This window comes from Bombyx mandarina, chromosome 05 (assembly GCF_030267445.1).
Source record: "Bombyx mandarina strain Sakado chromosome 05, ASM3026744v2".
NCBI classification, from domain to species: Eukaryota; Metazoa; Arthropoda; class Insecta; order Lepidoptera; family Bombycidae; genus Bombyx; species Bombyx mandarina.
The window spans coordinates 2,499,461-2,518,495 of record NC_143212.1 but is presented as its reverse complement, the minus strand read 5'-3'; the positions used below and the strand labels follow the sequence as shown (position 1 = coordinate 2,518,495).

General features: G+C 37.0%; 1 protein-coding gene across 5 annotated transcripts in view; it reads right to left on the bottom strand.

The window, feature by feature from the left end:
• The window catches only part of LOC114244022 (solute carrier organic anion transporter family member 74D), a 78,832-nt gene that overhangs the window by 32,676 nt on the left and 27,121 nt on the right, over positions 1-19,035 (bottom strand). For 2 of the 5 annotated variants that reach the window (XM_028175704.2, XM_089727284.1), the window contains exon 2: positions 645-1,381. In XM_028175704.2, the coding sequence (XP_028031505.2) occupies positions 645-1,305 (661 nt within the window). In that variant the 5' untranslated portion in view covers positions 1,306-1,381. Of the gene's footprint in view, positions 1-644; positions 1,382-1,458; positions 1,827-2,211; positions 8,835-8,996; positions 9,244-19,035 lie in introns of those variants that run through there. The other 3 variants (XM_028175703.2, XM_089727285.1, XM_089727283.1) reach the window with 3 other exon arrangements.

The following is a 19,035-nucleotide window of genomic DNA, read 5'->3' as shown; positions in this document are numbered from 1 at the left end:
GTGCATTCATCTTATTATTATGAAACTTTGCGATGGTATTATTAAAGTAAGGAATACTGGCATTTCAGAAAATGATTTTAACATAGTTAGCACTCGTCACAGGGGCGCGTAAACACACTCAAAAGGCTTTAAATAATGTAGCCCTCAGAAACAAACATATGCGACGAAGGATGAAAAAAACACCCAGAGATTACTTCGTCGGGTATCGGTAATGGCGGCTAATATCAGCGCAGCGTCACCCAAACAAACTGTTTACCATCATTTTAAATGACAAATGCGTAGATAAAAAAATATGCACAAGATAACATTAACTTTCGTTTGGTGAAGTTGTTTAAATAGAATTTTAAAAGTTCTGAGATTATTTCATTGCTAATTACACAAAAGGCAGAAGACAGCCGGCGGGCAATGAGACGTAGGCGGCCCAGTGGGCGGTATTTATGATTTGCAAACTTTTATGTGTCGATTTTATTACTCATAAAGTACCTACATACATACACTGAAAACTGTGCATCAGGAACAAAACAATTAATTGTTAAATACAAATCGATATATAGCTCTGTTTGCTTTGAGCCCGCAATTGAACAAGGTTCGCTTTCAAATAATCTTCAATAATCGTAAACGCACTCGTAAATTTAATTACTCACCCATGTAAAGAGGGGACTGTCTGCTGCCTACGTTGTCATCGACGTAAGGTATTCCGAGCGTTGCGATGCCGGTTTGTCCCACGCCAACTACCAAGAGACAGATGAAGAGCCACGGTATCACGACGGCGGTTATAGACGAGCGCGTTTCCGTCACTTTAATTTGATCGGAGTTGCACAACGTGAAGTTGTTGTAGACGTTGCATAGGGGTGCCGCGCCGGCTATCTGACCGTCTATGTGGACATTCAGCAGCTCGGTGCCGTACAGTAAGTGCGGCATGACACACCCTATCACACCCACGGCCAGCACCATCATCATGCAGGCGATCCAGCGCGGTCTGTGTCCGCGCCCCGCTAAGTACGTCAAGAATAACGCCGTACATATTTGTCCGATCTCCGTAGCGGCCAGTAAAGTTCCTGTCGTCTTCGATTCAACTTTATATAGCTTCTCTAGGGTAGTCGTCACGCTCACGAAATACGTGAGGAACATTCCCTGGAGCACCCAGCCCGACAGGAAGACCAGCATGAAAACTCGAGTCGAGTAAAAAGCAGAGCGCGGATGCGCCTGCTGTGACCTCGGCGGCAGCTTCGCGACGAGAGAGCCATTGTTATTTCCGGTCGCTAATCTCTCCTGTTCTTCGGGTGTAGCTTCGACGCCTTTCATGGCGGCGTCCTCGGCCGCCGGGCCCGGGGATACCGCCTCCCCGCTCGCTGCTGATGCTGACGCGACGAAACTCGCCCTGTGTACAAAAAAAAACATTAAAATTAATAGAGATAGCATCAAAAAGCTACTTTTTACAACTATACGAGAACTTACGTCATAGTAAGAAACTGTTTAAATTCGACTACAAAATTTATAGTTCAGCGCCACACTAGTAAATTTTATACGAAAGCTCCGTCCAAGCTTGTGTTTATAGGTAACGGGCCAGACGCGCCATAGGTGATCGTCAAACACGAAAACAAGAACTGAACTCTACAATCGAATACATCAACGTACTAATCGAACTAACGTTAGGATCGTGACCATTAATTGTGGTAAGTGAATTATATCGGAACCGGGATAGGCTAAGGGATGAGGAGGCTGCGTGCGCGCACCCGACGCGTCCGAGACCGACTGCAACTTGCAATTGCTCACTGCGGGCTGCGGCAGAGCAGTGCACCCGCTTCGCCCGCCCCTCGACTTCTCTCCACACGGGGTTTTTATTGGCCGTCTATCCATTTTTTTTTGTACGACACGCAGTTACCCACGATGAAAAGCGTCTGCGCGTCTCCCTTCACCCACCCGAAATTCCCTGTCGTCTCGGCACTTTGGAATGCTTTTGTCTTTGGGTACTTTATTTAAATTTCGACGCTTTTATATAAACTCACGTACGATCCTTGGCATTAAGGAAGGCGGCTACTATAAAAATATATATAAAAAAAAGCCGGAAATAATAAACGGCGTAGATACGAAATTGCGGACTGTTACAGTACAGTCCAGTGAGGTCAAAAACGTTAGGTTCGCAAGAACGTCAACCGTAGAATATTAATGCGATCGACTCATATGGCTAACTGAACTTGCAAAACTCACCTACGGAGGCCGATGACCAGTATCGACGGCGTTCGTCTAGGAACTCGTAGGTACGGTACAACAAACAGTTTCGCACACAGGAAGTTAATATTACGGACGATAAATACGAGTTTTTTTTTTATATATATATTTTAAACTGAAATAATTATGTGTTCGTTTGAGGGGTGAGTTCTAATAACTTTTTTCACGACCGACGATAAACGAAGTGCATTGTAAACTGCATTCCGAGATAAGCCCGCCAACTTGTGCAATGGCCGAGCTATCAAGCGGCGCGCTATCTCGTCTCTGATAACGTAACGCAGTTAACAGACTTCTTGTAAAACGTGTGACCGAAACATATTAGGGGCTACATTTCTCGGTTCACGATGACAAACAAATTTTACATTACCCTCTAACAAGGTTACAAAGTTTTACTTCAAGAGATTTCTTAGATGATTTTTGTTGTTATAATCAATTTTTATTTTCACACTATAAATAATAATGAGCGTTTTAGTCCCTTAAAAAGGGGCGTAATTGGCTTCAATTTGTGATAAACATCGAAAGACACACGCGATGGCAACCATTCTTAGGGGACAAAAACGTAACGCAGTTAACAGACTTTTTGTAAGCGGAAACATATTAGGGACTACATTTCTCGACAAACAAATTTTACATTACCCTGTAGCAAGGTTACAAAGGAGGTTATTATTTTACTTCAAGAGACTTCTTAGGTTATTGTGTTGTTATAATCAATTTTTATTTTCACACAATAAATAATAATGAGCATTTTAGTCCCTTAAAAAGGGGCGTAATTGGCTTCAATTTGTGATAAGCATCGAAAGACACACGCGATGGCAACCATTCTTAGGGGACAAAAACGTAACGCAGTTAACAGACTTCTTGTAAGCGGAAACATATTAGGGACTACTTTCTCGACCAACGAATTTTACATTACCCCGTAACAAGGTTACAAAGGAGGTTATTATTTTACTTCAAGAGACTTCTTAGGTCATTGTGTTGTTATAATCAATTTTTATTTTCACACAAAAAATAATAATGAGCGTTTTAATCCCTTAAAACTTAGCTTAGGGCCGTAATTGGCTTCAATTTGTGATAAGCATCGAAAGACACACGCGATGGCAACCATTCTTAGGGGACAATAGCTGATGATTTATTTAATCTGGAGTCGCGAGTGAGTGGCAATGAATCACGAGCGAGACGACTGACCGAACGTTTATTGGTACAGATTGAAAGAGCTTCGACTTCCACGCGCCATTCAAAGAACAAAATATCCACATATTTGAAATTCGTGCACGCAATTCTACTGGCGATAGGACCTCTTGTGAGTCCGCACGAGTTGGTACCACCGCCCCGCCTATTTCTGCCGTGAAGCAGTAACGCGTTTCGGTCTGAAGGGTGGGGCAGCCGTTGTAACTATACTGAGACCTTAGAACTTATATATCTCAAGGTGGGTGGCGCATTTACGTTGTGGATGTCTATGGGTCCCAGTTACCACTGAACACCAGGTGGGCTGTGAGCTCGTCCACACATATAAGCAATAAAAAAAAAAAAAAAAACACAGTTAAAACATGATAGTGGCGGAAAAAAGTTTTTCGCGAAATACATCGGGTATTACGGACCCGTCGCAGCTTATGGAACAATATAAAAAAAACAACATCGGAACAGCATATTTATCAAGTCGACCCATGTCAATTCATCGTCCCGTCAAAACTAAGCACAAAACGAATTCGGTTCCATGTTTTTAAGGGGGAAAAAAGTCACGGCCTCATGCATAAGTTTTGTAATTCATATAGACACAACACGCACGTCCCTTACAAAAACTTGATATAAAAAACGGTCACCATGAATTTTTCAATCTCATTCACACGGATGTGACATTGATGTGTTCGTATGGGGGAACTATGAATTATTGAAATCGTTTGAAATAAACAGTATTAACCAAATCTAGTCAACGTCAGTGTAACAAGCGTTCTTATCGTATAAAAAATTAATAATAGTTTTTTTTAAAATAACGCTTTTTTATAATAAAATCATTTTTTCTTCACTATTTTTAATTCAAATTTATTTTCTATCTTTTAGTTGGATTTTCTATAAAAGCATATTTTTTTTGTGTTTTTTCACTATTATTTATTTTTCATTTTTTTTAAATATTGTATTGTCATCGGTCCTTAACAAGTATACCTATACCAAATTTCGAGTTATTCCGACGTTTTGAAGGGGGTCAAAATCATATTCAAAGATTCCGTTACATACTAACATACATAGGTCTGAAGCTAATAAAAGCGTATTAATAAGTTGATGTACCTAACAAATAATCGAAAACTTGTGAAAATTTATTACTTACGAACAAAAAGCGTTTCGTGATTACAGTACATTACAAACAGTCGAAGATCGAAGGGCTCTTGAGCATTGCCGCGACACTGGCACATCGAAGACGTCCATAATAGTTCTATAAGTGAGAGGACAACGTGCGCGGTCAAGGTAAGTGAGCTACCTGTTGCCGATGACACTCTGCACTCAGCATTAATCAACGGTTTAAACTCAACGTCATAAGGTACATTTTACAATGACCTACAAATTAACGATACACACGTGAAACGGAACATTCAACATAAATCTACAGGGACCTAGACCCGATCTAGTTTTAGCCGATTGTTGTCTTTGCAATGACCTGATATGTTTAATAAACATCACAATAACAAGGTGAACGGTGTTATCAGTTATGCACGACCGTGTCACAGAGTAGGACGAAATAGAGCGACGACGCATGCATTCGAATAAAGATAAGAAATAATCTTGGTGCACGTTTTTTTTTCGGGAGTCGAAACCGGTCCGAGAATAACGAACCACAAGTAATTGTACTGTCTGGAGTCTCATATCCTAGTTTCGAATCTACGTAGAGCCCATTAAGACGAGTAATCGCTATCTCGCGACTACTGCAGCACTATTAAGAGTTCAATGAGCCGCCGAGACGAAATGGAATTTATTGCAATTCGAAAAACATAAGCAATTCACTATATTTATTTTAGTCTTTTAAGCCGTTTGAGTTAATTTTAGTGGACTTCGTATTTTTTTAACTTCAAATCAATCTCGTTCCTTTAAAGTACTGTGTTACAATTTACGCTATTTAATTTTATGAATATTTGGCCCTTTTAATTCAAATATTATGTATATTTAACCTAAAACCTTATTACCAGTGTTAGGGCATATTGTAAGCCCGCATAAGTTGGTACCACAATCCTGCCTATTTCAGCTGCGAAGCAGTAATTGGGAAAACTGCTATACAGTATAATTTAACTTCGACCTCATGATTCAAGATGATTGCGGCATTCACGGTGTGATGACCATGTACTCCGGTAACCACTTAACACATACAAGACGAGGGTTCTTTCGCCCATATATACAAAAAAAAAATTGATTCAATTAAAAAAAAAACGTTCTGAAACCGAAAGCAAGAAAAAAAAATCTATCACCATTACTAATAATCCGAGAATGATTTAATTAGATTTACGGAACAAAATTTACCGGCTTAATTATTACCTAACTAAAGCAAGCGTACCCCAATCTGAGAAATAATAGTTGAATCGTTGGTACGCAAACTAATTAAATTAAACCGGTTTCTCTATAGAGCTAACGATACTTCAATACTTGTTTCTAGTTGCTTGTTATGTAAACATTGTTATTTCTGAGGATCAAAAAAACATAAAAAAATTTTAAAAACGCCTTCTCTACATTGTCCGAAATAAACTTCTAATGTTTGTCTACGTTTATAACTTTTGAACAACGAAACGATTTTTAAAAGCTCCTCACGATAGATTAGAGAATTTATTACCTTCTCCATTGTTTGCGTATTTGTACTAAAGATGAATAAAAACCTGCTGTCCCGTATTCGAAGCGAGTTGCTAAACTGAGACACGGTCAAAATCAAATCTGACAATTCTTTTTTTTCCTACCTAATCTGATCTAATCTAAGTAGGTGAGCGCACGGGGCTCAAACTTGACGACGTTGCTAACACTAACCCTAGCAAGAGTAGTGCTTCGCAGAATCTACCAACGGATCGCAAACGCGACCCACTGAGAAGATACGGCGAGAAACTCAGTGGGATGTGTCTGTGTGGGTTAATTTACTCGCCGAGCCCTGCGTCGTAAGCGACGGGTTCGACGAGAACGATGACCGGGCTGACAACGTGGACTCTGTCACGCACATGTGGTTCCCAGCACCAAGTTCCCTTTCATTCCACTCCCATAAGAGGGTAGTAAAATTGAAATCTCTTAGATAATTTTGTGTTTACAAAACATGTGTGATGCCCTGAACTATTCGAGTTGAGCCGTCCATATCTTGTCTAGAATAATACCAATCGCCACGGAGTAGCAGGTTCAAGGCCACTTCTTGAGCCATTGCTCTTACTCATCCACAATGCGTAGGATTGATTTGTGCTACGTACCCATCAGACTTTGAGATTACCTCCTCTTCTCAATAGCAATTCCTATAAATGAAGTTTAAAATAACTAAACTGTAGGCCGTTTTGATATTGACAATGTCGGTCAGCGCCATTGGGGGCACAGCTCAAGCTGAAAAAGCATTCGCCTACGTAGCGTTAGTTCATCGGCCGTCTTTTTCAATGGCAGAAAAACAAAATTAATACACAAGACATGTATAAAATTCTTATTTTGTACGAGTATTATATAAACATCTATACTAATGTTATATTAATTTGGATGTTTTTATGTACGGATGTTTGTTACTCTATCACGCAATTTATCTGAACGGCCTTTTGATGAAATTTCGCTTCAAGACAGTCTGTATAACTTGAATACATAGGATACATTCTAGTGGTGGATGGAAGTTGGACCTCTTGTGAGTCCAGACGGGTGGGTAGGTACCACCACCCTGCCTATTTCTTCCGTGAAGCAGTAATGCGTTTCGATTTGAAGGGTGGGGCAGCCGTTGTAACTACTATTACTGCAATATTGAGACCTTAGAACTCATATCTCAAGGTGGGTGGCGACATTTACGTTGTGGATATCTATGGGCTCCGGTAGCCACTTAACACCAGGTGGGCTGTGAGCTCATCCACCCATATATGCAATAAATAAATAAATATCATGACATAAGCCGGCCAACGGTTCATAGTATTTATCTGTTATAATAAATGGGATAGTATGATCTACAAATCGACTGCTAGTTTATGGCCCAAAGAAAGTAACCCTCCCGGGAAAATGCCATGTGTTTCATTCTTTCTGAATAACAAATTTAAAATAATCAAAACAACGACACTAGTAATATGTATAATTATAGAACTAAAGATATAATTATCATCGAATAAGTAAAGGAAAATAAACATGTTTTTATAACATAATCTGATAAAATATTAGTTTAAGATGTGCTAATTATAATTTTAATAACATTCACAGCAATTCGATACTCTTTGTATGTAGATACCTTGGAGCAAGTTCTACTATTTTAATTGACCGTTCACTTAAGGTCAACCCAACGACGCCGCGACGGTTAATATTACTCACCAACTCCGTGTACCTGTGTGTAATTCAACCCCTCGTGCAAATAAAAGTATACTTTACACTTTTTAATGAATACAAAATAAATTAAAACTCGCTGAAAAATATTACGTAGTTTTCGCTTTTCCACTACGAATTATTTTAATTTTTGTATAATCTTTTACATAGCACTGTTTTCATGTGCGACGACCTCATGTCTCAATGTGAATTGCGACTTTTACGTTTTGATGTCGACGGGCTACGGTAACCATTTATGATCGGACGAGTCATGAGCTCGCGGACAAATCTGTAGCTGTAGACCTTATTCAAAATAAGGCAAGCTCAACTTTGAAATGCCTATTTGAAAATAAATTTTAGTGTAAAAATAACCTCTGTTTATCAATTAATTTATCTAAAACCGGTTTTTGTAATACAAGTATTCAAGGGACCATAAAAAAGAAAAAAAAAAAAGAAAATACAAGTATCGCTGACAAAAACCGCAAACAGAAACAAAATAAAATACAATCACAATAGAGTGAGTGGAGTGATTAATATGAAATTTTATTTTGACTTTTATTTATTTATTTAATTGGTTGTATCAACAAAATGACCACCCATTTATAACAACTGCGAATCGACAAAAAGGTACATGACAAGCTTTACCCAAATTATAAGTACGAACGACGGTGCAGTAGTTGACAACATCTTGAAATCAAAAATAAAAATATACGAAAAGAAATATAAAGAAAACTCCAAAATCCAGATAACACAATTTCACTTAAGCAATAAAGTTTAAAAAAACTACATGTAATTAGAAAAAATATATTAATAGATAAAACTTGATTCGATTTGGTTTTAATATATTTGGAAAGAATCAATGTCCGAATTTTCATTTTAAGTAGACACACAAGTAAGACACGTAAGACAAGTTCCAATTCATCATTCAATAACATTCATCTGCATTATCGAGTCGTTTAAAATCGGATTCCTAATAATCGTCGTTTTAAATAATAATATAAATAACAAAACTTATTAATAGCAATAAGTCAAGTGAAAGGACAGCCGCGCGAAGCGTATCTTCCGAGTGGGCACATAAACCAACCTATGACAGGAGACGCCCCAGAGCGACTGCGATCCAAAGATATACGGTACACGATACTGAACACGCTTAAACTATATGCCTTGACTTTTATTTGATTTATTAAATGTATCGTCATTGAAGGACACACACAAAACATATTTATTTAACCGCTCATTTATGTAATAAATAATAGAAATATAGCACTCACTTTTTAGTTTGAACATCGACAAATCTTAGTAACTGTTTTCGAAGGGCCACTTTAAAACAAATCTAGCTTTTAAGTTTCACTTCAATCAAACAATGGACTTTGTATCAACAAAATTCATTTAAAAATTTTATTGACGTCCGCACGACAGGAGTTTTAATAGACTCTGCTTAGTGTGTTGCTTGGAGCACAAGTTTGCGCAATAAACACTGACATTGACATAACTCGCCTTGACATTGTTGAGATCATACACGGAGCCGCGTGCCAAAGCCTTCGCTACCAGCATCGCGGTCAAGACACTTTGAAGGCTCGCTAATCGATGCTTGAATTTGAATTGTTCTAGCAAGGATCTATATATTAATACGTGAAGCAAAAACTTTGTATCCCTTTTTACGAAAATTGCGCGGACGGAGGAGTATGAAATTTTCCACACGTATAGAGAATACAGAGAAGAAGTGCACAATGCTAATATTTTTTTAAAATAAAGCATAAAAGATACAGTAAATCAATAAAGAAAACATTACACACACTACATACCATGTGTTTGACGCACACACGCATGCATAATATTTATTGTCAAACTTTTGTTCTTGACGTCTGTTGTCAAATAGAGATTAAATATTGTTTGTCTTTGTTCATATCTTTTATAGTGTAGCCTTAGCGAAATTTGTGATTATAGAAGTATAAAATACAATCATAATAGTGTACAAACTTACAATTCCAATTAATTATAGTCGAATTTCTACTACTGCGGGACCTCTAGTAACTATAAAACTATGCAGATAACTAATAAGTAATTGACGTAGCACCCACGCAGTTATACGTTTAATAGATTCATATGCTTTAACAATATAGTAATTTGTAATATAAATGATATTGTAAGCAATTTATTCTAGCAACACTATACCGCGAATATTTACAGATAATTCTATTGAGACTCCAATCTTATCTCCACTTACCCGTTTATCTTTTAGAAGACCCTATTTTCTTAGATCTAGCCGTCAACCAAACTTTTCTAATGGATTAAAAGATTGTAATAAACCATGAACCTCTTGATTTAGAATAACTCACGAGATCGTTGGGCTAGGAGGGCGGCGAGTGTTTATACATATGGCGTGTATCCAAACAAACAGACCTTTTGTGCGTTCGTCTATGTTTGGGTATATTAAAGTTTACATTGGCGGAACCTGATCGGTGGGTTTTCAGCGATACACCGTGAAAACTTTAGGCTAGCATTTGAATTCCATTTCAATCGATATCCGAAAATGAATCAAGGATGTTTTTTTTTTATTGCTTAGATGGGTGGACGAGCTCACAGCCCACCTGGTGTTAAGTGGTTACTGGAGCCCATAGACATCTACAACGTAGATGCGCCACCTACCTTGAGATATAAGTTCTAAGGTCTCAGTATAGTTACAACAATTGCTCCACCCTTCAAACCGAAATGCATTACTGCTTCACCGTGGAAGTCAATCGTGAACATTTGTTAAGTGCGTATTTCATTAGAAAAATTGGTACCCGCCTGCGGGATTCGAACACCGGTGCATCGCTATATACGAATGCACCGGGCGTCTTATCCTTTAGGCCACGACGACTTTTAGAAATGAAAGATGTGAAAGTGTAACTGCGTGACCGAAAACGCAAGCAGACAAAAAAGGACTGTAACTTTTTTTTTTATGGCTTAGATGGGTGGACGATCTCACAGCCCACCTGGTGTTAAAGGGGTTACTGGAACCCATAGACACCTACAGCGTAAATTCGCCACCCACCTTGAGACATAAGTTCTAAGGTCTCAGGTATAGTTACAACAGTTGCCCCACCCTTCAAACCGAAACGCATTACTGCTTCACCGTGGAAGTACCAATCGTGAACATTTGTTAAGTGCGTATTTCATTTGAAAAATTGGTAGCCGCCTGCGGGTTTTTTTTTTTCTTTTTCTTTTCCTACCTATGCTGATAGCCTTGAGAGGCTGTTTCAGCTTCGCCCTAACGTTTGTAGGTGAGCTCGCGGGGCTCAACCGGAGTGTTGCTAACACTGACCCTAGCAAGAGCAGTGCTTCGCAGAATCTACCACCGGATCGGAAACGAGACCCACTGAGAAGATCCGGCGAGAAACTCAGTGGGCTGTGTCTATGGGTTAGTTCGCTCGTCGAACCCTTCGTCGCAAGCGACGGGTTCGACGAGGACGGTGACCGGTGCTTGTGGTGCCTAAAAGCACCGTTAATGGATCAGGAGGATCCGTAATGACGTGCTTTGGGTTGCGGGATTCGAACACCGGTGCATCGCTATAAAAGAATGCACCGGACGTTTTATCCTTTAGGCCACGACGACTTTTAGAAATGAAAGATGTGAAAGTGTAACTGCGTGACCGAAAACGCAAGCAGACAAAAAAACATTATAACTAAAATAATTCTTCAATTATTAGCTGTAGGCAACGGACCGAGCGATGAAAACTCTCGAGATGAATAAAATCGTACCGTACCGGACAAGGTCGCCGCTAACAAATCACTAGTATCACCGATTTGACACTGGTCACCTCCACTCATTGAACAAAGTGGAACGTGTAAATGAAAGGATACCTTATAATCGTTTAACGAACTGACGCATGATGAAACAGATACACTTTTGAAGGCAACATCAATAATAAGTTCAACGAGAATTGAAATTTTAAAGAGTCTTATATTTTAGAAGACTTTTGTTTTTATTTTTAACTCTAAACAATCCAACGCTTGGCACTATAGGCACCAAATGCTCACTTTGGGACATGAAAAGTTTAATCTAACTACAGTTACCCATCCCTCACATGATGATACACGACTTCTTTAAGGTAAATAAATATAGTCGGGTAGTAACTACCCTAATGAGCATAATTTGCCCTACCACGAGTAGAATGCTAGTTTGCATTATAATGGTATTTATTACGTACTCCACGCTTATCTGCCGATGGTTAAATAGGCATTTGAATTTGACTTTTCGTTGGTATGGGTCGAAAATGATCTAAGAAGTAAAATTTTGTTTCAAAATTATATGATAAGTCAAAACTTGACTATATTACCAATTAGAACAAGATTCCTGAAAACAATCTGATAAAATAATCAATTATCATATCAATTTAATTAAATGTAATGAAAAATACATTTAAAATGTTTTACCAAATGAGTATAGCAATTAACAAATGGAAAATTTGCTAATTTGTGAAACAAGTATTTCAGGTACTATTTGTGGATGAAATTATACATCACAAATTGGTTAATTAATGCCTAAGAAACATTAAGACCAGAGGAATTTACGTGATAATGATATTATACTAAAAAATTAACCAGAAGACACTCACATTTTTACTATTATCACATTACCTACAGAATCACATGAATTTTACGACATCTACAGTCTCTTTAACCAGTCTGATCTCAACAAAAGTAATCGAGTAAGATTTCTCCAAAAATTCACGTACTTCTTCTATGCAAATAGCAAAAAATCGATACAGGGCGATCGAGGCGTTGTTTTAAAGATAATGTTTTCATCACAGCCGCCCAACGTATAAAGTAACGTTATATTCTGAAGTGATCACACACTTTCACCGGGCCTTTTAAAGTGTTAACAAACACTTTTCTGATCGTTTAAATTACTTGCGCGATTCGCATGTATTCTTAAATTGTAGTACTAAAGATCTGCTAAGCTCCTCTGTTTAAGGTCTGACTGCTAAACACTAAATATTACAGCACTGAGCTACATTGATCTTGAAACTTTTAGTCTCCACTCACATCACAAGCGTTAAATGAAACAAAGATAAACAGTAATGTGTCTCAAGTGCACTATCCAAATAACTCCAGAAGCAAATATACTAAAAAAAAGCGAAAACCAAACACATATTATTATGTGTTCGTTTCAGTTCTTTTATTAACTGTCTACTAAAAATATGTAAATGACCCAATTTCTTTTTCCTCGTGAATTGCACTAATTCATTCGTCGCTCATGTATAGTGGCATTAAGTGACAATATGTAAATTAGATGTTGTGGATATACTCCTTCTTAGATTTAGCACTAAATTTTCTAAACTAAAAGTATTTATTTTATTCTTCTGCATAATTCACAGTTGACATATAGACAGAGAATCACTACGACTCTATCTACACTTTTTACGCATTCAATATTATACGTTCGTGTGTTCACCGTTCGATATTAGCAATAGATCCAAATTGTTTTTGTTTCTATTGAATTTTGAAGGATCGCTTCATATATGATCGTAAAAATGTGTCTCTCTCTCTTCGATCGGTCCCTCACTGCTGAGGATCGTGACTCCGTCCGATTCCGTCAACCAGCTGTCTCCATCGATCCCGCCCCGCAGCCCGGTGGAGTGCGTCGCTGACAGGTATCCCCAGCTCCTCCGGTATTTGGTCCGATCATCGTTTGGGACCTATAGATCGTAAAAATGTGTAGGTACGTCTTAATTCATACGGAGCTAATAAAAATCAAAGTGCCGTAGTTAGCCGCCGTAAATATTAAACAAGGCTGCAGACATTCGGGTCGGTGGCTTGTTTTCTTCGTTCGTCTTAACATAACAATCGCAGCTGTTTAAATAACAATGACATCGGTCCCTTGAAACAAATCACACATCTTACAATGATACTCTCATTCTAAATTGTCCTTATTTGTTGTTACTTTTAAAAGCAGACGATCATAGCGGTACTTCGGTCGATCATTAATCATAATAGATTAACAATGTCACTGTTATTAGACTGGCAAAAGCGTAAATTCTTGCACAGACGTTATATATACGCAAACCTTTTTGCCGCAAACGTTCTTACGTAGCGACTCGAAAAGGTACGACAATTTTTTTTTTTTTTTATAATTTATACAATTTTTATTTATTTATTTTTATTGCTTAGATGTGTGGACGAGCTCACAGCCCACCTGGTGTTAAGTGGTTAGTGGAGCCCATAGACAACTACAACTTAAATGCGCCACACACCTTGAGATATAACTTCTAAGGTCTCAGTATAGTTACAATACCAACTTCATCTTAAAAAGTTTACGATAACCCCTTAATACCAGAAAGCCAGATAGATGATCTTTTCAAATATGGCAACACCAAAAAAATTATAACCAAGACTAGAACACAAGTATGACTTTTATCAACGACGAATTGAAACAAAATGTTGAAAAAAAAAAAAAACTAAACAAAAACCGTCCGGTGCATGAAACTAGACTCGCTGGCTACAGCGATCTTCCGTAGACTATAGTTTTTGTAACACGTTTTAAAGACTTTTTGGTGCGAAACTACTTTTATACTGTGCACTTTAAACAGCACGGCGAGCTTACTTACTTTATAACTAGTCGTCGCCCAGTGGTCGAAATTCGAAATTAATGTAAATTAATAAGTTTGAACATTATTAAGGTTCTATTGTCAAAGACTTATACTTTTTAAATCACAGGTTTCACCAAGGTTACACTATAGACAATTAATATTAAAGACAAACAATATTAATCTATTCTTAATTTGACCACATAATATAACAATAAACAACAAACAATGTATGTATATGCGTGTGTGTGTCAAATACATTATAGTGTGCGTCATGTTTGTTTTAAAAATTAATTTAATATATTTTTTATGCATAATTTAAAAAATATTAGTATTCTGCACTCCTCTATATAATCTATGAGTGTGGAAAAACTCATACTCCTCCATTCGCGCAATTTTCGTAAAAAGGGGTACAAAGTATTTGCTTCACGTATTTAATATAAAGATAGATATTTAGAACACGAACCGCTTATTTAATTTGACCAATTTTTGTATTATTACTTCGGGAGATACCACTGGGATACAGGTTATAGCCTAGTTAAAGTATAGGCACCATTTATGTTTGTATGTTTTATTTGAAAGGCATTAATAATATTAGTAATTTAGCCAACTTTGAGGTTTGATAACATAAGTATGTAAGCAATTAAATATGTAAACAAAATTATTGAAACACTCGTTAAGCCATCGTGTAATCTGTAAAACACAGAGCTAAAGCGCTTTGATTGAGTATCTGTCTATAGGAAAACGAATTCACAGGATCTTTATGATAATCTTATTTGTCGAGGAGATTCACATTTGCTGGTGGATCACACTATGTCCGTGAGACATATTTTTCTTTTCTTTGCGTGTTTCGATCGAACGCAAGGTATGACTGTTAAAAATATAATATTATTTTTTTAATTAACGATTTATTAATTTAAAAAAAGCTTTACGTTTCCTTAAATTAAACGTTATAATTTTGTGATTACAGGTAACACTCTTATAACACGGTATTTTACAACACGGTTCCACTCTAACACGAAAGAAAAATTCCCCAAAACACTCTTATAAACACGGTACTTCTACAACAAGATATCGAGATTTTTGTTTAAAATTAGTTAGAAAATGACATTATGCACCACGAACACATAATATTTAGGAATAACCGAAATTTTACTGCTTATTTTTTATATATAATAGATAAAAAAATACAGACAGGCATAGTTGAGATATTTCATTTAGATAAAATATTCTCCTTTTTGTACTGGCTTCTGGTCCCATATAACACGGTTTCGTACAACACGCGACTTTGTAAGAACGTATCGACTATGTTATAGGAGAATTACCTGTATTTGTTTTTTATCGGATCGCATTTTCTATGTCTAATCACATTGATGCCGTATCTTGCTAGTATAAGTATCATAAGGAAGTATTAGCTGTGTTGCATAGAATCGAATCATTCCTTCGCGAAGCAATTGCTCTTGAGTTGTTAGATCTCCTCCGGAGGCGCGAGGGCAGTTGTTAGCAAATCCCACCCCTCCTGGCTGAGTCTTTGCTCGTCCAACTGCCCTGGTGAAACCGGAAAGGCCTCCGGACCACCAGTAATCTTTCAATCATAAAAAAAAAGAATCGAATCGGAGCAATATTCAGTCATCGCTTCACTGACATAACTGGCCTTACGCAGCGACTTGACCGTGTCTCTGTCAATTTTGACATTCATTTACGACGGTAACCATTGATCATCAGGTCGTCTACATATAAATGCAACAACAAATACAAAACTCACTCTGTAAAGGCGATTGCCCTTGGATTTAAAAAACTTACTAACTGAAAAGTAAATGTCTATTGCAAACGTGGGCACTATGGGTTATATGTTTACATGGTGCTTCTCGGGACTGGTTATTTTTAACAGAAACTGTGTAGCCAGTCGTAAGCAGTATTTAATTATCGGCTTGCTGACTTGACAGCTCGTATGAATAAATTTTTATTTTTTAAATAAATCTTTTTACAATGTCGCATGTTCGTTCTGATTAAATTACTTGATTATTAAAATTGTATTTTCTTTTTCCAATTGCCTACATGTTTCGAATAGTCTATAATTTCGTTATGCTTTCAAGGCTTCTAAGATCATCTTTAGTTTGGATCGAATTTTAAATTTTAAAAATATTTAATGATTAATGATTTATTTATTTATTTATACTTTATGCACAAAACAAAACTTGTACACAGGCGGACTTAATGCCATGGGCATTCTCTTCCAGTCGACCATAGGGTGGTGCAGAGATAATGCATGGTAGGTGCATTAACAAAAGAATAACAAACAACAACATCAAAACAAAAAAAAAAAGAACAAACTCAAACCAAAAATCTTCCTTAAAATAACATCTCAGTATTATAAAATACACATACTACAATTTAGTATTATAGTTAAGAATGGCTAAAAGTAAATATATATATATAAATATATATATATATAAATAAATATATATATATATATATATAAATATATATATATATAATAATAATAATAATAATAATTAAAAAATAAAATAAATTAGTTTGGAGATGATTCTTCCAGTTTTTACGTACTTGTTTAAAAATGATTTCTGTACCCTATTCTACAAAGTTTTTCATATATCGATTTCAAGGAGAAATCCTGCACCACAATATCAATTGTAACTCATATGGGAGCAAATGCGTTTTGGCCCAACAAGCCAATATGTCAGATGATTTATAGCATATCTGTATATATAAATACGCCTTTGTATTTTCCAATTCATAATATTTCTTTTTAAACCAATAAAATTTAGAATACTAACATTTAATTGTATCTTTGAATAGTATGGACATACCATGTTAGTCATAGATATTATTTTTAATCAGATTTAAAACAGAAACGGTACACTAGGGAAAACCAGTGTACCGTCAATGTGAGATTCAAGGTTTTAGACGCAGGGCGCGTTCGTTGCTCAGTACGCACAGAAAGCGTTGCGTGTGTTTTGAAAGATAAATATTGACCTCTAGTCTGAACTTGACTTTTCCAGAGATTACATTGTTATACGTATGTTGACTACGAAGCTGTGTATCTAAATAAGGGGAGTGAAACAGGATTTCGAGTCAAAGAACTTTTTGAGATAAGAGGGAGCTTCTTTCTCACACATATGGGTACTTGAGAGGCACGTTACGAAATCGAACGATGTGACCTCGGATGACCCAGTGCAGATGACTGATAGCAACTCAATCTACTAACGAATATTTTAATTATCGTATTCCTATGCTAAGTTCACAGCGCAACTCACCTTAAGACATGACGTAGAAATAAATAAGAAATAGAATTGATTTGAAATAAGCACTATCCTAATTATCAAAATAACAAGAATTGCTAGTTTACTGGTGGTAGGACCTCTTGTTTAAAGGGTGGGGCAGCCGTTGTAACTATACTGACACCTTAGAACTTATATCTCAAGGTGGGTGGCGCATTTACGTTGTTGCGCATTTATGTCTATGGGCTCCAGTAACCACTTAACACCAGGTGGGCTATGAGCTCATTCACCCATCTAAGCAATAAAAAAAAATGCAATTGTCAGTGGTCTTAATATATGACCCCTATGAGCAATAGAATTCGTCAATTGAATGCTACAAATCACTGTTAGTACGGAGTGCTCCAATGACGCACTAGCATCCGACAGAGGGACGTTAGAAGTACGAGAGACCGCAAAAAAGATGTATCAACCCAACAGATAGCTGTTAGTTGACCTACATCTATGACCTCGTTACGGCGAAATCGCAATGTAATTTCGCGACGTAAACTTTTCGGAACACTTTTACTTTGGCACCGAACTTACGGTTCAGCGACTCGATATACGGATCGGAAATGACACGAATTTCTCTTTCATTGAACGGGCCAAGAGCTTCAGGCCGTCTCCGGGCAACCTCGAAAAGGAACCGCTTTTGTTGTTTTAATTAAACCGGCTTAACTGTTCATTTTATTATATTGAATACTAACCGTTTATTATCTTCGGTTATGGTCGACGAAATCTTAACCTATTTAACAATATGACCATTTAATTGATCGTGAAAAAAATGGTGCCAGTTCATGTTTGTAAATCTACGGTAAATATTTTTGTAGTCAGGATTTAAATAAACGAATTTACTCCATTGGAAATAATGTATGCTTATGTATGATCGATTTCTTTCAGCCTTCAATTAAATGTATACATTGCCGTTTTATGTATAATTGTAGAGAGCACGACGCATGATCAAATATTTGACTTTTATTATAAATAAAGCTGAAGTCGCATTGGTGCTGGTTATCACAGCTATGACCCTCCACTTGAAGAGCCTATTCAAACATTTTGGCTGCGAGGAATACTACCAGAACTAAAAGTCGAAGATATTTTCTTTGTGTCCTTTGGATATGGACTTTAGATATTTGGCCAAAGTTATCAAGTTATAATAATGCCATCCATCTTTGATAGGACTACAAATTTGCAAATATTCGGTTACATAGATACAGGGCAAGCTAATACGGGCGTCTTAAATGACTGAAATTCCGACCACTCCAAAAAAAATCAGCTCCCAGCTCGAGTATATTCATTCCACTAAAAATGTATTCCAAGTCTGAAAGAATAAAGTGTCAGTTGACTAATACCAGACATGACCCAGTTAGTAAGGATCAGACATCACAATAGCATAATCTCTACTCCCGTTCATCAATGGACGACAGAATTTTGAGATCCACCAACAAGATCACGACATG